This window comes from Astyanax mexicanus, chromosome 9 (genome assembly GCF_023375975.1).
Source record: "Astyanax mexicanus isolate ESR-SI-001 chromosome 9, AstMex3_surface, whole genome shotgun sequence".
Lineage (NCBI taxonomy): Eukaryota > Metazoa > Chordata > Actinopteri > Characiformes > Acestrorhamphidae > Astyanax > Astyanax mexicanus.
The window spans coordinates 33,798,957-33,824,938 of record NC_064416.1 but is presented as its reverse complement, the minus strand read 5'-3'; the positions used below and the strand labels follow the sequence as shown (position 1 = coordinate 33,824,938).

General features: G+C 40.8%; 1 protein-coding gene across 5 annotated transcripts in view; it reads right to left on the bottom strand.

Moving 5' to 3' along the window:
- The window catches only part of kirrel3b (kirre like nephrin family adhesion molecule 3b), a 385,143-nt gene extending 371,319 nt beyond the window's left edge, over positions 1-13,824 (bottom strand). For all 5 annotated transcript variants that reach the window (XM_022667734.2, XM_022667736.2, XM_049483738.1 and 2 more), the window contains exon 1: positions 13,376-13,824. In XM_022667734.2, coding sequence (XP_022523455.1) covers positions 13,376-13,418 — 43 coding nt within the window. In that variant the 5' untranslated portion in view covers positions 13,419-13,824. The remainder of the gene's footprint in view (positions 1-13,375) is intronic.
- Positions 13,825-25,982: the final 12,158 nt, after the last annotated feature.

The window sequence follows — 25,982 nt, the reverse complement described above, 5'->3', positions numbered from 1 at the left end:
GTGCTTTTCTTCAGAGGCTTCTCCTCCTGCCGAAAACTGCCTTTTTTCACTGCCTTTTGTCTCCCTCATCACTGCACTCTCTTTGCTCCCAGAGAGTCTATAAAACCTCCTGGACAAACTCACATCAGCATCAACATCAGTCTCTGTATTGAGTCTCCTGGCATCTGGGCATCTGTTCTGTCATTCTAGAGGGGGTGTGGCTTTATTGCGTTGGGATAGACGCAGTTTAAAGGAACAATTAGCAAAAAATGTTTTCCCCAGGTGTAAAGCTCACACGGGTTGCCAGATTGACACACAGTGGCAAGCGATGACATGTCATAATCTGTAGCTGATCGGTGAATATATAGTGGTTAGTGAACCTTACTGAAGCTTATTGATGACCTGTTCAGCCGATAAACAACAAATAACAAGCTCGCTCCTATCATGGCTGCAGCAAGCTGTTTTCTATACCTGGCAAACCTGAGTGTGGAAATGGGACTAGGGGAATGGCTAGATCCCACACAGATCATTGTGACTTTCCACATCGTTTAAATAAGAAAAAATACCCACTGTTCTGATTGAATAACAAAAAATAATTGGATAAACTTTACTTTTACACAAATTTTATAAATACAATGGATGTGTGTTTTTTATATATATATATATTATGAGAGCTTTCCTAAAATCAAATTTAAACAATGTTAGTGTATTGGCTTTCTTAAGGCGTCGCAACATATTTTGCATTACCTTCAAGTGTATTTAGGCATCCCTAATTACAAAATTTTTACAACCGAGTATGACTATGTGTACTTAGCATTAAATAGCAGGATCAGGATCATTATGTAACAGTAGTTTAGCTGTAAGTGTAAAGTAGTGTGATAAAACAGTTAATTTGTTCATTTAGAGTTTTCAGCATTTAAACATATTATAAATAAGTATATTTTTACGAAATTACATTAGATAGAAAAATTAGATTAGTCTTACACTATGGATGTTTTTTTTTTTTTTTTTTTTTTTTTTCACTTTGGACTATTGTACCAGTGATTGTAGATCCTTAGTGTTGGATTTATTAACTCTTTTACCCTCTTGGGAATTGAATCCCACTCTCCCACATGATGTGGCAGCTCACTGGCATGCAGTGGTGTTATCCACTGTGCCAGAGCAACCACTAACACATGGGTGTGGCATGATATTGGGCTGATAACTGACACCAGTACCAGTACTCATGCATCTTTGATTGTTATACTTGTATCGCAATACATGTGTTTTATATCGCCAAGTTCTTGCCAGTACACACATTTCTTGCCCAACTGGGGCACTTATAAATATGGCTGGCATTAAAGGCACTTCAAGGGGAGGAGGTCCACCAGAGATGGGCACTTATTAATTCACATTGTCATTATCATTTTTATGACCTGTAGGGAACATCATTATCATTTACAATCAAGTACACAATTTCTTCCCCATAAGAAATGCTACCCCTGGCCTCCTGAATCTACCAGTGTCCTTCAAACACATCCACAGATCACATACAAACATTCAATTCCAGCTCTTCTCAAATGCAGCAAGGTCAAGATAAAACAACCCCACTGCTGAATCTTGATGGCTCATTTGCAACAGGAAGCTCCAGCACCATCAACAGTTCAATAACCCAGCACCAAGCAGCTCCAACCAATTCCACCAGCTCCATTCCCATTCCACTGTTCTTTACTTTATCTCTCGCTCTATCTCTCTCTCTCTCAGTCTGTCTCGTAGACTCGCTCTCGCTCTCTCTCTCGCGCAATAAAAGTGCTCTCTTCCTGTACTCCTCCGACCCCGCATGTGTTAAGTGTTGACAACACACACTCAGAGCCTATCATCTCCCTCTCTGCCATGGCCCCCTGTATCTTTTATATGGCTACAGTCCACTTTACTGCCATTACACAGCCCTTCATGGTAACATTATCACTTAAGATAAGGCTCTAATAAACTGCACTCTCTTTTAGGGGGCACTCTGCTCTTAATCCAATCTTCAAGCCAGGTTTTAGCACCAGCCTTTAGCACCAGGCCCTGCTGCCCCCACCACCCTCCACAATCTCCACTACCATCTCTACTACCGTACACTCAGTAAAGGAAATGCAGGGCTTCACACCCAGGAAGTGGAGTTTACCCTTTGTCTAGTGCACACAGTCTCCAAAAGTGTGTGATGCACATTAATTACACATGTGTATAAAGGCCAGTTAGATATAGGAGAATATTTTGTCCATCTTATCATAATTAAATCATAATAAAAAAAAAGATTATTTGTATTGGTATTCAAATTAAAAAGCCCTTATTACATACTAGAGTATACAACTTATAATACACACATGTGAAAATACACACACCCACACACACGCACACTATAAGTCAAAAGTTGTGCTGTCACACATGCAATAACCTAACCTGTACAGTTTAAATAAATATGTAATAATGTGTACTTCACCAGTAATAACACTGTAATTACAAGGTTTATTAATGTGTAACTACACAGTAATTAGAGACACATGTATGCCTCAAATCATAAAGTTGCACCAAAGCCATCAGCCATATTCCTCCACCAGAGGAACATGAAGGAACATGAAAAATCTGATATGAAATTTGGAGGATCTGATAAATTTAGTTTAAGTGGAGGTAGGAGTGTAGGAGAGTGGCAGGCAGGCAGGCTGGCAGGGAGGCAGGCAGGCAGCGTGGCTCTGGGTCGGGCCAGCAGAAGTCAGGCCAGCAGGAGCTGGGACCCGGCCAAGCCCAAGAGCGGCACGCCAGCGGCTCCTGTGCGACTCGCTGATTTGCTCTAATGTCCCCTGAGGACTGAGCAATGACCAGTGTCGATTCGCCTGGGAGGCCAGCCAGATTGAAACCCCTGCCAGAGCGCTTGAAAGGATAGCAAATCATTTAACCGCCCCCGATAGCACATTAGCATTTTTCCCCGCTGCCACACAGGCATGGAATACTGCCACAGCATAAAATTGAACTTGAGCCGAAGCTCGGGCTACGCAAATAGAAATTTATTTATTAGCATGTTTATTTTTACAGAGACAGGTCTATTTATTTCACATAGATCAACAAACGTATAAAATGATTCACACGCAGATAGAGGTAATAAGGTGCACTGATTACTGACATCAACCGTCTCCACAGGAGCACTGTTTAGAGATTGAGATGCTCTGGGATGCTCTGGAGAGGTTGTAGATGAAACTGAGGTCACCATAGGACACCTCAGGCAGTAGAGCAGTCTTTAGTTTGAGATTGAAATGTGTTTGAGAGCATCAGTTGTAAAGTTGTAAAGAGGTAGAGTCGGTACACAGTGAATAGCTCTATTTGAATAATGTTCTAACCCATATTATGGCAAGAACTACTCAACTAAGTAAAGAAAAAAATATACTTTAAGAAATGATGGCCAGTCAATCAAAAAAAAAAAGTTTTTAAACTTTTAAAGTGTCCTCAAGTGCAGTCGCAAAGACCATCAAATACATTATGATGAAACTGGCTCTCATTAGGACTACACAACCACCCCCCCCAAAAAAAACAAAAAAACAAGAGGTTAATTTCAAAATAAGTGTGTCAGAGTTACCAACTTCAGAAACCACAAATTAACAGCACATGATCCCTTACGTGTTCCTTCATAGACTGCACCGAGGCCAGCTACAGAAGTTGGCCTTGGTTAAACAAGGCCAGGACAAAAAAGCACAAGGCATGATAATCTAGATCCAGGGGCTCCTGACTGAGCCATCAGGGTCCGCCGGGATTTGAGAGTGCTCTTCCAAATGCAGCGCTTCCTCTGACATTAGCTTCCCTTCCTGGTGTCAAACGCTTGCGCGTGCGTTCCTGCAGCAAACGCTCTAATTACGCTGCTGAAATGTGGCGCCAAGCCAGGAGAAACAAAGAGAAGGAGCAGGAGAGCGAGACAGAGAGGGCACTCGAATCTCTGCTTTTCTGTCTTTCCAGTAATCCCACCTTCACCGGGCTAATTAGATGTGTTAGCATGGCGGAGAGAGCCGGGGCTATGTTTGGGTTCTGATTAGAGAGAGTGCAGGCTAACGCCAGCCTCCATTAGCATGTTGGCTAGCATCCCCATGCCGTGTGGGAGAGACAGTTGACTGGTCAAAGTTTGGGCTGAAGTTTGGCACATGGAGACTTTTGCTTTTTTTGATGTGCTCTGGCTGATATAACGTGGATGATAAATGTGGCAGATCAAATGAAGCAATTCAAGCAGCAGCTTCTTCTTCAACAATTATCCCCATATCCCACTGTGAGGGCTTCTTGCTCTAGCGAGCCCCCGGATATGTGCTGGCCGTGTCATGTCACTCAAAGACATGCACAAGCGTCTGCTAGGTTCGGACACACACACACACACTGGGAAATCTTCCCTCTGATAATGTGATTGCCTCTCTGGCGCTTTGATAAAGGGATCTAAGGTGCCTCTGGTCCTCTTTGTGAGGATGATCTGAGCAGCAAGGCTCGTGCCCTGCTGTGCCGAGCCATTTCTTGACACGGAGGATTTTCATATAGTGCTAGTGAGGCCCATATAATTAACCACATGGTAGACACTCCTGCAAGCAGTGGCACAGGTTAAAACAGTGATTAGCATTTAGCATTTATATTTACAACTGAGCTGAGATAAGTTGCGGGTCTTAATTGGCATTGGGATTCAGCAGGAGTTCTAACCTGATGGTCACAACCCAAAAAAAAGACCCAAAAGAGGTCCTGAAATAAGTACAGGGAATAATGTAACAACTGGCAACATGGCTCGTATTATGTCACACATAGAGATGCCAAGAAAGAAAAAAAGATTTCTGGAGAGAGTTTTTCTTGTGCTGAATTTGTGCCCATTCCATCATCTTTCGTGCATCTTTAGATCTGGACATTATTCAAAGTTGTTCTTTTACACAAATAAATTGAATCTGACCTATTTGAAATTCTCCTTGATTCTTTGAATGAACTCGATTAAGATTCCCCATGGCTGTTGTAGCCCTGTATGAACAGAGCTTTAAAAATGCAAGTGTTTTTTTGGGTAGAACTGGAAGTAGGGAATTTGAAATCCGACCCTAAAAAGGGGTACCACAACACAAAAAGGTTTAGAACCTCCACAATACAATGACACAGCCCACCACCTTGGTCACGTCCCCACCTTCTTCTAACGGCTTCAACAGGACAAAGGTTGGAAGGTACTCAGAAGTGAGTGGGTGAGTATAAAAGTGAGACGACCAGGTGTAATATTGCGCCGTCCCAGAAACTTCCAGCGAAGCACTCCCCAGCCCTTATCGGATCGGCAACCCAATTCCTCAAGTGCCCGCCGTACTGGCGCGTGAAATACATCTCGGCCGCCTCCACCAGCAATCCTGTCGGCCCATTTACTGCCGCTTTACTCGGCCGACGTGCCCATCGCCTCGCAGCACACACACAACATTATATCCAATCCGCCATGCAGCTACAAGTGATTTATGCCCTGCAATAACATGCGGACTGTTCGGACAACAATATCCAAACTGATTATTTTGCACACAGCTCCGCTCAGGGAGATTGCTATGAGAGTGGACTTTCAGTCTAAATAAAGCCGTGGGCTGGCACGCTGGGCCAAACAGCCTCTCTGAACAGAGGAACTGTGATTCAGAGGTCTGCTCTGCTGCAAAGCAAGGCACGAAAATAGAGCTGGTAAACAATCCCAAAAACGAGGAGCTCACGCCTTTGATTTTATTTACCAGCCCAGTATATTTCCTGCCACCTCCCCCCCCTTTATTCTCGGCCTGTCGGCACAAACAAGAGTTTAGCCCACTAAGCGGAGAGAAAAACATCTCTCCGGCCCTCTTATTCCCATGCATTAGGCTGCAATTTAGAAGCCATTAATCCCTGCCATAATCTGGCCCGAAATCCCAGCCATGTCCTGAGGAAGCCACACATTTGCCCAACCCTCCCCCCAACCCTTTTCTCTCTTGCCACCCGGCAAGGATTCGTGGAAAGAAACCCACCCCCTTCTTCTTTCTCCTTGCTTTATCTTTCATCAAGGAATGAGAGATAAGAAGGAAGAATCCAACAGAGTTGTCAAGGCCATGGAGAAAAGGGAAGGGAAGGGCAGGTGATCCTGTGACCGCGGCAGCATCTGGTTGAATTACTTAACATTGCACCCAGCAGACGTGTAATCCAGGATAATGCCTGATTCATGAAGAACGTACCAATCTAGATTACCCTTGCAATCCTGCCTAGATTCCGCGGGAGGAGTTCCAGCAGTGGGATAGTGTGGGTGAGGGTGAGGGTGGGGTTGTAAAGGCTGCGGTAGGAAGAATATTAAGTAAGAGAGAGATAGAGAAAGAGAGAGAGAGAGGGCATTATAGGAAAAGAAAGAAGGAAGACCTTAGGCAGGAGTAAAGACCTTCTAACAAGCCCTTTCTGGCAAAGGGTATTGGATTCAGGAACCAACTTCAGATGAACAAATGCACCTACATCTTCCCCTGACCTGAATCTACAACTGCAAAAGCCAGCTTCACACTTCACACCATATCTCTAAAGCACTGGCTGAAAAAGGAATGAGCAAAGCACGGGGGTGTAACAGAGCTGATTACTGATCACAATTAAAAATGACACTCTTATGCGCCTCTATTTGGCAATTCAATTACAAGGCGACTGCCGTCCATTTAGGCAGAGAAGCAGTTTTTCTTTCCGTCAAGACAGCCCACTCCAAGTTAAAAATAAGCTCTGAAGAAAGAAAAAAAAAACATGAAACCTAGCTTTCAGCATATGACGCTTTCGTGCACGGTCTTAACGTTTCTGGAAAAGAAGATTCCCAGGAATAATGCTCAGGGAAGGGGGTGGGAGGCAGAATTCATCACCAAGGACCACCCTTCTTTCGGGAGAAGCCTCTGACGATTAATCCACCGTGCAGGGATAGAAAAGACTGGGGATGGGATTAGATGTAATCTAGGGTGACACAAAAAAAGGGTGGTAGGAAATTAGTTTATGGAGGCCCACTCTCCATTCCGTAGGACACAAACCTGGAAGGAGCAGGTCATCACTTTTGTGTGTTTGTGCTGTTTTTTTTTTTTTTAATATGGTGAGGTCAGGCTGTGTGAGGTGGGGGTTGCAAATGCAAAAAGTGAGGCAGTACAAAATCTTTAGGAGGTAAGGTGTAGCCGTAAGCAAAGCTGGTAAAAAAAAGTAGGCGTAACCCTATAAATTACGATACTAAATTAGTTTAATCTCCTCAAAAATGCCTATTTTTTATGTCACCTATTTTTCCCAAAGATCAGTAAGTTTACTGTGGACCTCTACCTCACTGTACCTCACTCTACATTGCCCCGTGTCACTCTACCTCACTCTTTTACTTCTCTTTATCTCACTCTATCCTGTGCTGCCTCACTCTTTTTCTTTTTACCTCACCCTACCTCACTCTGCTTCCAGCCTAGTTATGTCCCTGTCATGTGAGCACATTCTGCAGCATTAAGGACTACCTCTCTGTACCTCAATCTACCTCACTATACCTCCCTCTACCTCTACTTACCTCACTCTGCCTCCAGCCTAGTCACATGTCACATGATCCTACAGTGTGTCTCAAGGAATTTGCAAGGCTCGTATCACGATAATGATATAAGCTCAATTAATCATACAGCCAACACCCTCCCAAAAGCCGAAACAACTGTATTCCAACTGGCAACTGAGGGGAATCACAGGGCGCAGATAAATAATAGATCAAGGGAACCTTTGCACGCATCTAGATGCATTTTATTTTTGCGTGCATTAATGCGCCTCTGCGAGCATCCAGACGGCACAGGATGTGGGTATGAAATTAATCAGCAATACTGGACTATAATGAATCAACATTCTCGCAAATGACTGAGATCCACAAACCCAATGCTGCTGAGCAGAATTGGATTATGATGTGTCACAATTCGTGTCCTTTTTCTGAAAAGCCTTTGGAAGTTGCAAATGATTATTTACTCAAGTAGTGACAACAACAGGATGAGGGAGCGATCGCCGAGCGATCCGAGGCAGACCGGCGATATTAAGACGCTCGCTTTCTGTGTTTGTACAATGCAGCCGAGATTCTCCGAGAAAATCCCAAACAGCCAAAAGTGACATTTTAATTACCAGGCTGCGGAGCATTCAGACTGGGGCTTAGCGGTGGGAAGGGATAGAGGAGAAGATTGTGAGAGCAAGAGAGAGAGAGAGCAACAGATAGGAAATGGAGAGAAAGACAGAAGAGAAAGTGACGAAACAGAACCGAGAGAAAGAGAGAGAAAGGCAGAGAGAGAGAAAAAGCATGAGGAGTTCTGTGCAGCACTGCCCCCAGTGGATACTGGATTCGCTCCTGTCAGCACTGTCTGCCAAGAGCAAGAGAACAGGTACGGGTGCGCGAGAGCAGCGCGAGAGAAAGAGCTGGAGCTCATGCAAGTGTGCTGTGCATGCAGTACACAGTGCGCACACACACACACACACACAAACACACATATATATAAAGCAGAGGTCAAGAACTCTTTTCACTATGTCAGCTGAACGTCCGCAGATTACTAAGTGCGGGTTTACGCTGTTCCGAATGTGAGGGCTGAATTACGAAAGAGCCGTCGGAAGGAGAAGCAAACTGACAGCTACACAAAAACTAGGGAGCTGAACAGATACTGTAGGTCAAAAAGGAAGAAGTAGAGAAATAGAGAGGGGGAGAGAAAAGTCTATGTTGAGATTGCTTATCTAGATTGCATCCAGATTGATTTCTGATAGTCTGGACAGCCAGAACACGCTTGCCATTACATTTGGAGGTGGTTAAAACCTGACTTCCATCAGATTTGTGCCTCTTAGAGTAGTCTGGACGCTCTGGATGCTCAAATTCGATTTTAATGTGTTTAACTTTTGTATCACTCACAAAGCAACAAATATATAATGAGCTTATCATATCTAGAGTGACAAAAGTGCATCCACTGATAAGAAGAGCATTCAGACTCTGAAACACATCTGTACAAATCGGATTGTATTCGCATTTCAAATCACCTTCAATTGTGGTTTGGATCTGATTAGCAAAAAAAAAAAAAAGAAGAGAGATATCTTGTGGTTTCTGGCTGTTCAGACTATCAAAAAGTAATTAATATGGAAACAATCTAGATGTGCAAAAAACAGATTTGGACTGGCAGCCTAAACACAGCTCAAGAAGTTACTGATGCTAAACTTTTATCACAAATCTCTTATATCACAAATTTTACTGTGGACAGTCAACTTAACACATCGGATTTGAGAAACAAATCCAATTTACCAGTTTACAGATTGGACCTACACATTTCTAAGACTTTGTCATGTTGTGATTGATGCAAAAGTTGAACACTGATTTGAACACCCAGAGCATCCAAACCAATCGCATTTCAAATAACTTCCAAATGTGGTTTGGATCTGATTTGCAAAAAAAAAAAGAAGTGATTTATGACTGTCCACACTGTTAAAAAAAACAATCTAAATACAATCTAGTCATGCCAAAAAAATCAGATTTGGGCTGGCGGTCTGAACATAACCCAAGGAGAGTGCCAGAGGTTAGTTACAGAATACTGAATATGTGTTGTGATGTATGGACAGGCAAATCTGATCTGATGACTGTCCACACTGCAAATAAGAGTGTGGACAGTCATCTTAATGGATTGGATTATGAGAAACAAATCCAATTTGCTTGCAGAGGAGGAACGGCCAAGAGAGAGAGAGAAAGAGAAGCGAAGTGAGACAGAAAGAAATAAAACAGGTAGGGATGGACAGAGAACTTGGACAGACGGCTTTGCTAGCAGTGCCTCAGTACCCTGTTCCTCCTGTTTCTTACCCCGGCAATCTCACGGCCTGCTGTGTACCATCAGTCACTCTTCAGACCAGGTGTGTGTCTGTGGGTATGTGTGTGTGTGTATGTGTAGTGGGCAGGGATGTAGGGATGTTTGTGTGACTGTGAGGGTAGGTGCCCTATATATACCCTCAGCACTTGACAAAAACTCAATACTGACTTTTCTGGGCTCCGGCAGGAGCTATCTGACTTTCTCCCTCCCTCTCTCTCTCCCTCCCTCTCTCTCTCTCTCTCTCTCTAGCCTTGCTTTCTCCCATCGCTCCACACAAAAGCTTTGGCTGCCTTTCTCTGCCTTTCTTTCGGCTGATGCCGTCTGCCTCCATAAACAGTGCAATAATTTGTAGAACACAATTTAGCTGCGAGGGAACAGCGCCTTATGGGACCGCCTGGCAATGCAGATTCAGGTTGTTATCTGGTGTTTACCTGCCTGGGCTGCTCTTTCCCTAAATTACCACAATAACACTCTCAGAGCCATTCCCAGGGAGCGCTCCCTGAGAGCTGGAGCAGCCAGTGGGAACCTGCAAGGTTCGAGCACCTGGTCATTAATGTATATTGAATTGAATGTCTGTATACGCTCACTGCAAAACAGTAGGCAGGCAAGTAAGAGAATGAATGAATGAATGAATGAATGAGTCCTAAATTGATATAAGTGATATACAGTAGTATACCTATAAGAAGATATTAAGACATTAATATTAGGCATATTTTTAAATAGTTTTGCTTGTGTAAAGTAAATAAAATGACCTTCTCAAGGGAAAAGATCTAATAATGATGGTGCATCATTTGACTTGAATATACCTTCCTTATTTACTGAATCAATAAATAGATCATTATCATTCCCTTGATTCAAAAATGTCTTAAAGTTCAACAGTCAATAGGTAAGGGAATTATGAGATTTTGAGGATTATTAATTTACTGCCAATGATGACTAGTCCGGTGCCATACATACCAAAAAATATATTTAAAAAATAGGGTCTTTAAAATGATAGAAATCTATAAGAAAAATATAGCTTTTTTCCCTGTGAGGACGTTAATGGGTTTAAATAATAGTATTAGCCACAGTATGTATAAATGCTCCACTAATAGTAAAAAAAAAAAATATATATATATATATATATATATATTTTTTTTTTTTTTTTAATATTGAAGAGAATTTGGCACAATTCAATTCTGCACTATGTCAGTAAATGTTCAATAAATGTACAATATATAAATTAGTCAGCTTGCTGTTTATTTCTGCAACTATAATAACTATAGTAAAGGTAGCTCATGCTTTTTCTGTATTTCTTCCCAGTATGTTACAAATTTTTACCTCAATTAAACATAATGCAAATTTGTTCCAAGCTATTTTGCTTCGGTTCTTCAGACCGTCACTAAATGTTTACGTAATCTAAAGGTCAGTTTAGTCAGCTTTTGCTATTTTTCCCTGCAAAAATAATCAAGATAGATCTTCTCTAGCTCTTATCAGTATCTCTTCTCAATAAGTTCCTAATTTTGACCTAAATTGAACATAATGAACTTTTATTTAAAGTAATTTTGCTGCATTTCTTCAGACCGTCTCTCAATATTTACGCAATTTAAAGGTCAGTTTAGTCAGCCTTTGCTGTTTGTCCCTGCGAAGATAATCAAGATAGATCGTCTCTAGCTCTTCTCTATTTCTTTCCAGTCTCTTCAATCTGTGCTGCGCAAACAAATAACCTAAAAATAGACTAGAAAATTAGTGTGAGAGAACAAAAAAACATGACAGCATGTACACTGACATTAATCTGGATCAGAGAAAAAGTGCCAGCCCCTGAAGACATGATCTACTACCTGCCTTTTACTTCATTTGTAATGAACACAAAGTTTGCGAAAGCAGATCTGAGTCAATTTTGAATTAGCACGAGTCTGTGAATGCAAATCTCGTGCAACTGTTTGTTGTTGAATGAACACAAAGGTTTTATTGTCTAGCGATGCTCCATATTAGCAAAGTAGCAGAAATAGCGGTGAAATAATGAGTGCATGCGAACGGAAAGAAAACTTTTGATGATGATCCCAATCATTACATTCACACAGGCGTCTGTACCCGGCTCTGGGGATTGTGTGTGCTGTATGGTAATCGCAATTTCTCGGGAGCAAGCTCAGAGCGGCGAGAGACAGAGAGCGAGCGACCTTGCAAGCGAAAGGGAGAGAGGAGAGAAAATAAGTCAGGGAACAAGCAGAGAAAAAGAGAGAGAGAGAGTAAGAGAGAGAGAGAATAAGAGCACGAGAGAGCATGAGCAAGCGAGATTTTGAAGACATGCCGGGGAAGGATCACCCCCCCACCACTCCCCACTCCCACTCTCCAACTGTCAAAGCTCTACAGCTATGCGCCTTCGGAGCAGACAAGGCTCGACTTGGCTCTTTGTTAATACCGGATTTGAAGTGGACAGCCTGCACACACACACACAACACACATTCTCCCAAACACACACACATACAGACTCTGAAAGAGTCCAGTTGTGCTGCTTGCCCAGCGCAAGAGGGGGTCATGCTCTGAATAGAAACCGCGGGGTCACTCTTGATCTCTGACCCTGGCACACTTTGGGATTAGCAGAGACTCCTATACTGGGTGACTGACCACTGGAAAAAAGAGCAAACTGGCTGGGAAACAATTGCCTGGGAATGCCGGACCCCTTCCACCTACTTCCACAAGTTGACCCAACTTGACAAAACCTGACCCTGGGGGGCTGCTCAAAGTCATGAAGAGGCTTCCACACATGTTTCCCAGGTCTCTGGCGACTGGAAAAGAGGGATTTTACTGGGAAACAGTTGCCTAGGAATGCCGGACCCATTCCACCTACTTCCACAAGTTGACACAACTTGACAAAACCTGACCTTGGGGGGCTGCTCGACATCATGGAGAGGCTTCCTCACTTGTTACCTTGGTCAATGGACACTGGAAAAAGAGGGAATTGACTGGGAAACAATTGCCAGGGAATGCCGGACCCCTTCCACCTACTTCCACAAGTTGAAACAACCTGACCAAACCTGACTTTAGGGGGCCGCTCAGCCGTATGAAGCGGATGCCTCAGGACAACCTTCCAAAGAATTGTATTGGAAGTATTGTAAACCAGCTCACTCCTCCAAGCTAGGTATCTCCAAAAAGATCCAGATTACAGATCCCTCATGTTCATTGATCTTAGAATTGCCTGCACTGGCAATTGTGTTCCTGGCAAAACACATGTGCTAAGGAGTCCATGATCATGCCAGTGGTTCCTACCACAGTTTAGATGATCCAGTTCAGTCCCAATAGAACCAGACATGGCATGACATGTGTCTCACAAATGCAATGTAAGCTCAAGTGCATTCATTTAGAGAGAAGAAACATTGGAATCAGCTCGAGACACACCAGGCAAATAACGTCATTCTGGATGTTCAATCAGGCAACTGGATCCAATAAACCCTAAAAAGAGCATCTCTGAAGTTTAGTCCAAGACTCGTCCCAACACACTCTTCAGTTCACGTTAATGTTTGACGAGACAGATGTACCACACGAAAACAATCAAACAGCCAAGCTGGACACTGCCAAGTGTCCAAAAGAAGATCCAAGCAGCTTACCTTGACCTGTCAGCCACAGGAGCAGGAGGACCCCTCTGATCATCTTGTTGGAGGTCGTGGGGGGCTGTGACCCCAGAGGCTTTAGAAGTGTGGGAGGGGGTAAATGAGACCGAAGGAAGTTCTCAGACGCCCGTGGATCAATCTTCTGGCAGCGGGCTGGCTGTTCTTAGTCCCTCGCTGAATCCTCTTAATGACGAGGCAGTCTGTCGTCTTTCTTCAGTCGGCTCTGTGCTCTTGTTCTCTATTCGTCTCCGTCTCGGGGGGTTAGTCTAGGGGGTAGACCCTCTCCCTCACTCTCCTGTTGAGGTTCTGTTGTGGCCAGTCTCAGGGACTCTCTCACGCTCTCGCGTCTTTCACACACTCTGCCGCTTCATTCTCCGAGCATCAGTGTGTGCCTCTCTCGCTCACCCCTCCCTCTCTCCCTCTCTGATTCTCTCTCTCCCTCTCTGTTTCTCTCTCTCGCGCTCAGTGGAGGAGCCGGTGAAGTTGGGGGTGGAGCTGCACAGAGGACACGCCCCCCCTCCCCCCCCCCCCCTGGCTGGAGCTGAGCTGCGATGATCGTAGCAAAAGGCAGCGACGATCAGAGCTCATCTCTCAGAACGGAGGGTGCTGAGGGAGAGGAGGAAAGACAGAGTGAAGGAAAGATTGGAACAGTGTGAATGAAGGGGGTATCGGGATTGTAAAGAAAAGGAATAAAGAAAACTGATAAAGAAAATGAATTAGGAAAGTAGAGGAGAGTGTTAAAGAGGGGGGAATTGTGAATAAAAAAGAGAAAAAACAAATAGAAATGAAGAGATTAACAAAAAAAAGAAAGCAAAAAAGAGTAATAATTAAAAGGAGATGGGAAGTAAGACAGAAATTATAAGTCAGAAAAGAAAGAAAGAAAGAAAGAAAAGGAATTGTGAAAGTAGCTGAGAGATCAAAGAGGGGGTGAGGTAAAAAAAAAAGATAAATGGAAACCAATAGAAAAATGAAAAACAAAGGAAGAAAAGAAAAAGATAGAAATGTGAAGTCCTAAAAAGAAAGAAAGAAAGAAAGAAAGAAAGAAAAAAGGGTAGAAGGTGAGAATAAACAAAGGATGTAAAGGAATTAGAAAAACAGAGAGCAGCATGACCGATTAGGGAATAGAGACTGAAAAAAGGGAAGAAAGAAAAAAAAAGAAAGAGAAATAGACAAAAAAAAAACTATGGAGAAAATAAGAACAGAACGACATCTAATGCTAATAAAAAATTAAATGATGAAATCATCTAGAGCGATAGAAAAAAAGATAGACAGTGAACAAAAGTAAAAACAGTAATAGTCGAAAAAGAGAAAAAGAACAGAAAAATAAGCCACAGAAAATAAATAAATCAAGAGAAGAATGTGAAAAGAATCTGAAATGATAAAGAAGAGAAATGCTACAGAGAGCAGGAAAGAAAGACGGATAAAAAGGGGGCAGGCGAGCGGGCAGCTCCAATTAGCCTTAACAGGCAGCAGCTTGGACCCTGGGCTCCTTACAGAGCAGACCCACAAACAAAGAAAAGCGCAGCTTCCCTCGCTGGCACGCTGCCCACTCGCTACCAGAGTAACGGGTCCAAATCTGTGTGACCGCGGTCAGCGCTCAGACGAGGCGGGAGGAGGAAGAAATAAGATAAAAATTCTACTCCGAGTCCCATTAGATTCATTAGCTGCACGTTTCAAAATGAGAAAAATAGATTTCCAGTCCATCACTGGATCGACCTCTGCTGTCGACGTTGTTAATCCCTGTAGTGCATGGCTTGCTAATAAGCAACGTTTTGCACATTAAATATTTCATGAAGACTTTTTGGCCCCCTGCATGTGCCTTTATCCATGGCGGGGCAGCCTGTATCTAGGAAACAAGTAACAGTATAACAAAGCAACAAGCGTGCTATTTAAAGTAAATAAATCTCCTCGGGATTTATACAAATGATGTATTCAAAATAACACAGTCTGAAGAATTACAAACTTGTGTGTGGGTTTAGTTAATGGAAAAAGAAATCTTTTTCTTTCAATCTCTTGGAAAGCAGTAAAATATATAGATATATTTGAGAAAAAAAAGAAACCCACTGACATGTACAATAAAACCCATCATGGACTTAATGCACTGTTTAAGTGGTAAAGGTGAAATAACTTGTAATGGTTGCCAATACTAAAGTCTGTCTCCAAGTCCAGAGACTAAACTCAGAGGGTTGGTTTCCCAGAGAGGGATTAAGCTTAGTCTTGAACCACACAACAATTAGTATGAAGATTTACCATCAAACCATTAAAAATATTAAGCATAAACTATGACTAGGTTTAGTATCCTTCAAGGAAACTGTCCCAAGTCGTTCAGTGGATCTAGAAAGAAACCACTTCTTTTGGTTGAACCAAATTCTGGTCCTTTGGTCCACACCCTGGACCAAACCATTCACAGAACCTTTCTATATGACTACCAAACTGGTAGTCTGGTAGGTGTATAAAATAAATTTGTACAAATTTGTATCCAAGAAACTCAAGATTCGATTAAGATTTGATTAGCACACAAGATGCTTTAGATTTAATTTGGACTTTCAACTCAAGACAAAAGACTCAAGTATTATCTTAGACTAGCACCCAAGAAGCTTGTGACTCAACTCTCAAAAACTTCTGAGAACAAAGATGCAAATCGTCACTGTCCAATGAAAAACACTAATCTCCAAAACAGCAACTTAACAGGAGAGAGACAAAACCTTGTAAACTTTCAATGGAAGTCAATGTAAAAATAGTTTATTTCAGGTAATTTTGAAGAGTTTCCATTGGTCCGTTCATCAAGAAATTTTGGCACAGTGTAAGAGACACTTTGTTCAAATTATGCAGTAAACTAAAAATTGACAAAAAAGGAGATAAGTGTTTTTAATAGGACAGGGACGAAATCAGACTCACATCCCAGAGACTCAAGACTTCCCTTCAACAGTCAACTGAGATTTGCACATTTTCTTTAGAAACTCAAATGTAAGTCACAACTCAGAGACCTGCAGCTTAACTCAGACTTACAACCTATAAACAACACCAAAACAGTCAACTCGGACTCAAACTTCCAAGATGCATGAATTGAATTAGATTTACAGAACAGTGAAGAAGTGACCCTGAATCCAAAGACTGAAGACTTAGTTCGGATTCTTACCTCTGAACGTCAAGACTTGCCTCAGAATTTCACGTCACAAGCATGAGATTTGACACAGGCTCATTGTCACAAGATATAAGACTCAAACCAAACTTCCAGTCCAGAGCTTACAATTCAAAGATCTGATGCTTAAATCATATCCCAGAGACAAAAGCATCAGCAGAATAAAACTTAAAAACCCCAACTCAGACTCTCCCATTTAAAGATTTGATACTTGATTTGGACTCTCAGGACACTCACCTCTCAGACTTGATTCTCAAATATGACACATAGCCAAGAGACATGACAAATACATTAGAAAGTCAAGAGTAACTAACATAGTAGACACTCAAATCTCAATTCAGAGTTGCCCCACAGACTTGAGACTTCATTCTTACTCTCGCCCAAGATTCAAAACTTACCTCAGAATGTCACCGAAGAAGCTTGATACTTGACAAAGGATTATTATTGTAAGATTCAAGACTTGAATTAGACTCACACCCCAGATTTTACAACTGAAATATTTAATAAATCAGAGTCACAGCTCAGGGACATGCAAATTACAACCCAAAAACAACCCTAAAACAGTCAACTCAAACTCCCAAGACACATGAATTGAATCTTGATTCATAGCACAGAGAAGTGACTCTGATTCCAGAGAGTCAAGACTTCACTTTAAATTGAAACTCAAAACTCAACTCAGACAAGCATCCCAGAGACTTGAGACTTGGTTCAGCTTGCCTTGGAATTTTATTCCAGAAGATGGCACATTATCTTAAGATACAAGATTCAAAGAGGCTTACAACTCGAATCAGAATCATATCTCATCATATATTTTGAGACTTGCATGCCAGTAACTACCAACTTAAGTTCATAACGCAGAGAATCAAGAAAGTCTTTGATCACAAAGGTTTAAATAACAGTATAGAAATTTGACTTAGACTTGTCCATTCAAACATATGATCCTTGATTTGGATTTTGACAACTCTCACCCCACAGACTTAATTCTTAAATATGACTTATAGCCCAGAAATATAACCAATGCTGACTACAGTTGCAAAAAAAAGCATGTGAACCCTTTGGGATTACTTAAATTGGGATTACTTAAATTGATAAATTGGTTATTATATGTGTTCTGATCTTCATTTAAGTCACAACAATAAACAAACGCAGTCTGATTTCCCTCCTCACTGTGAATTTTAACATGTTGTGTTCGATAAAACCATGCAAACATATATATATATTTTTTTGTGTGTTATTAGTTTAAGCAGACTAAGATGAAGATCAGAACCATTAATGACCAATTTATGCAGAAACCCAAGTAATCGCAAAGGGTTCACATACTTTTTCTTCCAACTGTAATATAACTAATATGTCAAGACCTAAGACCCAACTCACACTCTAGAAACTCAAAACTCAATTTAGACTAAAGACTTGACTCTTAGTCTTACCCAAGGGGCTTGAGACTTGACACAGGCTTATCATCCTGAGATGCAAGACAAGAATCAGACTCACTCTTCAGATTTTACAACTCAAAGATTCAATGCTTGAGAAGAATCATATCTGAGAGACAGAAGTATCAATTTCTATGATATTGAGTTGTGCACGTCAGAAACATAAAACTCATTCCTGGCTTGCATTCAAGAGACTCATACTCATTACCCTGAAACTCAAGAGACTCAATTCTTTAATCACAGTCTAGAAATTTAAAACGCAACTCAGACTCAGCCTAGAAACTTAAAACGCCACTGTAAATCCACATACTCAAAAGTCCATTCAAACTCTCTCCTCAGAGACTTGAGACTTGATTCTGATTCTTTCCCAAGAGACTCAAGACAAGCCTCAGATCTTCTTCCCAGAAGCTTAAGACTTGACTTAACAATGACTAAGGACTCAAATTCGACTCACGCCCAAGAGACTTGACTCAGAACTGCAGCTTAGATATCTCAGGGACATCCCAGAGAGTACACAAGTATTGATTCAGATTCAGACCTTCACCCCAGAAACTTGAGACCCAACTCAAACTAGCATCCCAGGAACTCTAAACTCACACTCATATCCTAGAGATAAAGCATGAAGCAATGTGTGAACATCCTTGCTAGGGAGGCTTTAAAAAAGACTTCATTAAAACCATATTAAAAACACTTCCTCAAAATTACCTGGAGCCTTTGGGGTCACAATGCTGCAGCTTTAGCTGGCTGCCATCTGATTCGCCTAAAGTACAGACAGTTTCAACAGCTGCATAACATTCTGTTTACAGCTGCGAATATTTTAATATGCCTAATGATTAATAATCGCAAGCCCTATTTGGGGGCGTATTAGGTTTGCATGGGATCTTGGGATAATTTCTGCTTTTCCAGGTGCTCTTATGTGCTTTTTTATTCCTGTAGTGTTTTTCCTCATCCTTCTCTGAGAAAATTGCAGGCCAAAAGACCTACTGTGCTAAGTGGTGATCTAATCAGCATGGGTCTGATAATTTTAGTCCCATCAGGATACACATCTCTGTGATTTACCAGGCATGAGTTTTGGCTACTGCTACTGTATGTGACAAATTTAGTCAAATTTTCAAGCATTTTTCTTCACAAAGCTGCCACTATATATTAAACACTTGGCAAACCAAATAAGTTTCTAATTCAGTACAAATAGGGCTAAATATAGTCTAAAGAGAAAATGTTCTACTTTTTGTCAGCAAATTCTCTGGGAACCCTAAAGGAACTTCAGCAGGTATTTCAGCAGTTCACACATGTTGTCTGAGCAAGTTCAGTGACCAGAAGATTTGGTCATGTAGTGCAATTAAAAATATTTATTTTATTCTTAGACAAGCTGTACTTACAACATATAGTAGCTTCTAATTAACATTCTTTTTTTTTTTTTTTACTTACCGTAGTGTAAATGAGTACCTTAGAAATGTTATTATTATCTGAAATTACTTAATAAATACACTGAAGTGAAAAGTATTTTTACATTTTTCCAACTTCCAGTCAAATTGAAGTTCATCCAACTGTAAAAAAAGTAGTATTGACGTAAAAAAAAAAAAATCAAGGAAATGTTTTGCATTCACTATTCGCATTCAGTAGACTCAACATGGATAATTTTTTTTACGTAAGTTGAACCTAACAATGTTCGTTTTGCCAACTTAATCATAGGAACCTGGCCTTAGTGCCATTCCAAGAGAAAAAAATAGAGGCCAAAAGTAATGTTTGTTAAGTGTTAGTATTTTTATCTTAATAACATAATGGGCTGTATCCTACACTATGAGCTAGGTGCGTTGTGATGCTCATTGCTATCTTACAACCCGCCAACAGTCTATTTTCAAGCCTTCAGCCTGTGTTGGTTATATAACAACAGCGCTTGTGAATATATTAGGTAAATATGTTCAGGTAAATTCCTGCATTTCATATTGCTATCTTGGCATCAGAAAACACAGGTGCGCCACTGACTGAAAACAACCTAGACAGACGTCAACAGTCAGACATTCATTGCTATCTTGGCAGTGATATGCTGATTGGTATATTGTACATTATGCACAAACACACCCATGAGTAATAAAGATCATTATTACATGCTTTTTGTGTGTCTCAACCAGTGCAAGATGTACTTTTATTGACGTTACAATAGCAAAGACCCACTGACACGCCCTAAATGATGGCCCACCAACTGTATAGATTGCTAAAATAGGGCTCTATGTGTTACAAATGCATATTTTCCATTTTATTCTTTGTTTTATAGGCTGAGGCACCATCAATTTCCTTGAATCATAGGTCATGCTGCTTTGGCAACCGAAGTCTAAGAGAGCACAACTGTCCATGCTCTCTCTGGGAGGGTAGATGACGATCCCTCCCATCATCACCTCCATTGTGATGTTGGTCGGCACAGGCATCTGTTAGTTGATGTATCGAAGCTGGGGATCTGGCACTATCCTCTAAGTATATTGTAATGCTACTTAGTGATGCTGCATTGATAGGTTGCCATTTGAAAAGAAACAGAGTCTGGCTTCACATGTATCAGAGGAGTCATGTGAAAGTCTTAACCCTCCTAGTATTAGGGGCATTACTGGTGATAGAGGAGTTAATATGAATGGGGATTGAGTGATTGCCTTTTAAATTGGTGAGAAAATTGGGTAAAATTGAAAGGAAATGAGAAAAAAAGAGTGATAGAGAAGAATTTAAAAGCATAATGCAAACAGATAATTGCAAAATCGCCAAGACGCTACCTTTTAATCTATTGAGTAATCAAGTTAACTTGAGTAATCAAGTAGAATTGGGTAACCGTGACAGCTCTCATTCTCACCGTCTGTCCATTCTCTTTTCCTCTCTCACTCTCTCTGTCTCTTTCTATCTCTCATTAAAGCTGCGATGGTGGGATGGTAGTGGAAGTGTACAGAGACCTGGCAGCTTCAGCGGAGCTGAGAAGCTCTCGGAAACGGGGGTAAAGTTTATTCGTAAGCTCCTCGATTCAGTCCCGAGCCTCGAGATCTTGTTAGCTCTGACAATCAATGCTTTCATTTGAGCAGATTTCAAAACGAGAAAATGCCCGCGGACCGTTCCGTCTAGCTCCTGAAACAAAAGGCGGGAATCAATATTTCATGAGAATGCTGTCTTTTCTTTTTCTTGACGTTTTTTTTTCTGTTTCCTGTGTTCTGTTTGCCATGTTCACAGGACTCCCACCTACTCCAAATGCTCGGGAATACTAGAGGGATGATTTTATTAGCATTTTAGCATACGATGATCAAGCCTTACATTCTGCGTTACCACCTCCTGAGATTTTACACCCATTATATACAACCATTATTTTCATCTCAAATGATCATACAGGAGCATTTGTCTTTCTATGATTACAGACTGTATTCATGTTCGTACTGTATCTGTTTCTCTGCATATTTTATTAATATCCTCCATTCATTCTGATCTTCAATGGTCAGGACCTCCACAGGACCACCATAATAGAGCAGGAAGAGCTCAAAAACAGATACAGCAGTGCTGCTTGAGTTCTTAAACACTGTGTTCAGTCTCTGTCCTCCACTCTTTTAGACCCTCCTACCTACAGTGGCTGATTCAGTTTGTAGATAGAACTACATGGTGTACTTTTTTGTTTTATTGGTGGCGATAATTAAATGGATAACGGATTAGAAACATTGGTAGAATTTTTTATTCTGCCATTGACTCGTAGCTTTATAAAGGGAAATGAATGCGTTAACAGCTCATATGTGGAGCATCTTTTGCTTGAGTGGAGAGAAAACAGCTGCTCTGATGTACATGTTCAGGTCGAGGAGGTGAAAAAAGACCGGGGCGCTTGCTTTTGCTGTTTTTTCCTGTTTTTGCAGATATAGCTGCACAGCTGCACCAAGAGATATGTGTGGGTATGAGTGAGAAGCACGTAGCACATGCGTAAAAGATAAAAAAAAAGAATAAAACGCATGAATTCCACATGAATTTGACCATTCACATTCATTTCGCATGTCCGTGGATCAGATACGTATCCAAATAAGGACCACATATAAAAGTTACTCCAATCTGATCGCATTTGGCACGTTCACATAGCCATGAAAAAAATCAGATCTAAGTCACGTTCTAAGTCTAAGTCTGAGTTGAGTCACTTTAGCCTGATAATGTGAACATAGCCTAACACCAATGACCCACCATCCAAATGTTGGATGTTCTGTGGTGGGCCTGTGGGGTCCTGAGCATTGAAAACAGGGTAAAAGGCAGAGACAATGATTGGAGCAGCGTTTGGGACTGTTTTATATATATATATATATATATATATATATATATATATATATATATATATATATATATATATATATATATAATCATTTTGTTCAGTCATGGTCTATCATTTTATATTGCTTCAAAAATAATTAAAAACATTCATTACAAAAAAAAGAAAAACAGGGTAAACGGAGGATAATATGAACGTATGCGGAGGAATAGGTACAGATACAGTCTGTAAACAGATAATAGGTTTAGAAACAAAGAGGTGGTCATAATGTTAAGCTTGATCTGTGTATTCTGTGAAATGATGATATTTGAACTGTAGGGTCAGGAGTGGGTAGAAGTTTGATTCTGCCATTGAATCCCATTTTCAGATGCATTTTTACAGTGGTTTCGGTGGTGATTTAAGAGGTTGAGGACACACGGCAGCAGAAAGCGAGGTCTATAGCTCACAGATGACTAGAAATCATGAATATGATCATGCAGACACATATTCATCCACTCCAGCAGTATTTGAATATCATACAGACTGCTATAATTCTGGCTCCTGGCCGCATGGGCCGTTTTTCCACCCTGACGGATCCCCTCCTGACCTAGCTGTGATTGGCTTGGTTGCACAACCGAGTCTATTGTTGACCTCGGCGAGATGAAGTCAGCAACACGGAGGCACTGCAACAAACACACACACGCTGAATATGAGCAGCAGCACAGGCACCTGAGCCACTCAAAAACAGAGAAAAATAAAGGCTTAGCAACATCTGTAAACTGCTACAGATCTGACAATTATTATTAATTGCTCTTAATGGACTGCACTCTCAGTTATCTGCTCATGCTGTATTAATAATGAGTGCTGTTTTGTACTGCAAAAAAAATCCATTAAAGCCATTTTGCCCCCTACACTTCCTGTAGTGTATTACACTCTGTCATTATAAACAATATAAATTTTTTAAGTACATTTTATGTTAATTCGCTGTCCTTTAATCCATAACAGTTGTTAGTATTGATTAGTTGATTTTGTAAGTGGTTTAGTAAAGTATTAAACCAGCCATCAAACCAAGCAGAACTGCTTGAATTCATGCACCAGGAGTAAAGGCATAAAGTTATCCAAAAGCAGTGTGCAAGACTGGTGGAGGAGAACATGCGAAGATGCATGAAAACTCTGATTAAAAACAGGGTTATTCTACCAAACATTAATTTCTAAACTTTTAAAACTTTATGAATATGAACTCGTTTTCTTTGCATTATTTAAGGTCTGAAAGCTCTGCATCTTTTTTTGTTATTTCAGCCATTTCTTATTTTCTGCAAATAAATGCTCTAAATGACAATATTTTTATTTGGAATTTGGGAAAAAAAACGCTGTCCATAGTTTATATAATAAAACAACGATATTTATTTAACTGTATATATATATTTTATATACAGAAACAGTCAAAAGTTTAGACAAACCTCTCCTCATTTAATGCTTTTTTTTTGTTCTATTCATGATTTTTTTTTTTTACATTGTACATTTAATACTTAAGACTATATTAAAGCTATACAGTAACACATGCAAAACTACTTTGTAAACAAAAAAGGGTTAAACAGGGCGCCGAGTGGTCCAATGAGCTAAGTGCTGTCAATATAATGCGGAAATTGCTGGTTTGATTCCTGGTCATTCAGCTTGCCATGCATGATGGTGCCCTTTCCCCTCATCACTTCTAGTATGATCTGTGAGCTGATGTATCAGAACCGAGTCGCTGCGTTTTCCTCCGAGTGCGCTGGCTCCTCAGCAGCAGTTGGAGAAGAGGTGGTGGCTAATTTTTACATGTGTCGGAGGAGGCATGTGCTAATTTTCACCCTCCTTGTATGACATCACTAGTGAAGGGGGATATACACATGACTAGCAGCTGAATGGGTGGGACAATTTGCATAGCTAAATTGGGGAGAAAAATGGGAGAAGATCTTAAAAAAGTGTAAAAAACAAACTAGATTATGTTTTGTGCTTCAGACTTTACACTCTCTTGGTATTTTAATCTCAGTGTCTTCATAAGGGAGAGTCACCTGGAATAGTTTTCTCAGCGTCTTGAAGGAGTTTCTGGAGGTGCTGAACATGAGTATTGTTTACAGCATAATTCCATATGCGTCATATAGTTTTTATGTGTTTAATATTAATCTACAATGTACAAATAAAAAGAAAACATTGAATGAAAAGGTGTGTCCAAACTTTTGACTGGTACAGTATAGATTAAGCTATAGACAGTTTTTAAAGGGCTATGATTTTTCTAAAATATATCATAGAATCCTACATATACAACTACAAGTGTACCCCAAGAAACTCATGACATTTGCATGAAGATATTTTGTGCATATCAATTACTATAAGTTGATTTAACTCAAAGATCTCCATTTAAATGTTTGAATTTGAAATGTTCAGCTAATTTAAAATAGTTTAGTAATATCCAGTTTTACATAAAACAGAGAATTTGGGTTTAAATTAATTGTGGGTTTAAAGTGTAATTGCACTGGAAATTAATCATTTCTGCTTTTTTGATTAATCTACTCATAGCAGCATATGTGCAGTGGATGAGATGGTACAGAACTTTCATCATTAAAACACTGAATTTCTGCAATTATCTCATGATAAGCTGAAACGTAGTCTCAGAGTCCCGCTAACCGAACCACGAATTGTAACCTGGAGCGTTCATCTTGCGAGCTATTCTCATTCACTTTGGGGATTCACTTCATTAACAAATTGCCATATAAACGTGTCAGAGAAAAATACATAAACGCCAAAGTAGTGTTATTAAAGAGGAAAGGGCCGAACGCAGGCGTGAGAAATTGATCTCAGCGCCGGGGCCGGACTCGGCAGCCCAGCCGCGTTCTTTGGGCAGCCGGCGCGCTGCTCTCTCGCTGGGGCGAGAGGGGGCTATAAATCTTATTTATGCAGCACTTTCTCATGCCTTCATCTCAAGGTGCCGCGCTACACATACATCTCGCGGCCCCCACCCAGGACTAATTTAATTAATTACACGGAGCCACAAAGTGACCTTTGAAACTCGGACGCTTAAAAATTACCTGGAACAAATGGAGCCCGAGTTCAGTAAAAAATAAAAAAAGGAGGTGGAGGAGGAGAAGGAAGGGATACCAGAGGAACAAAGAAAGCAAATAACATTATAGAGGGGTAAACAGGGACCAGGAGCTCTGCTGAGACTTTTCTGAGGCACAGGTGTTTAAAAAAAAAAGTGGAAGAAATAAACATTCTGGTGTGTTACAAATTACTAGAAAACAAAGCTATGTTCAAAATTTCTGGTGTCTGGATTACTTTACTAAAAACATAAGGGAACACTTAATCATTAAAGTAAAAAAAAACAGGCCAGTTAAAAACCTCAGGGATATCAATCTGCAGAGTAACACAGCTTTAGTGCAAACAAAAGTCACAACAATTGAGTTGTTGAGCGCATTTTTTTGCCATTTAATTTCTGTTTCAGAAATTAAAAATAGGAACAGGAAAACATAGGGGATAGGGGTTTGGCAACGTGACCTTTTAATCCGAAAGCAAAGAGAGACACAGAAACAGGGAGTGAATGAACTCAAATCATACCTTTATTTAGGAAAACCACCGTCCACTACACCCAAACAAACTTTAAAAAATATGACAGCCCAATGGGGCTTTAGTCACGTAACTTTACAGTTTTTGGGGTTCGTGTTGCCTCAAGGTTGGCTAATCAGTCCAATGCATTCCAGCTGGGACAGACCAGGGCTGTGCATCATGGCTTGGGAAGGAACAAAAAAT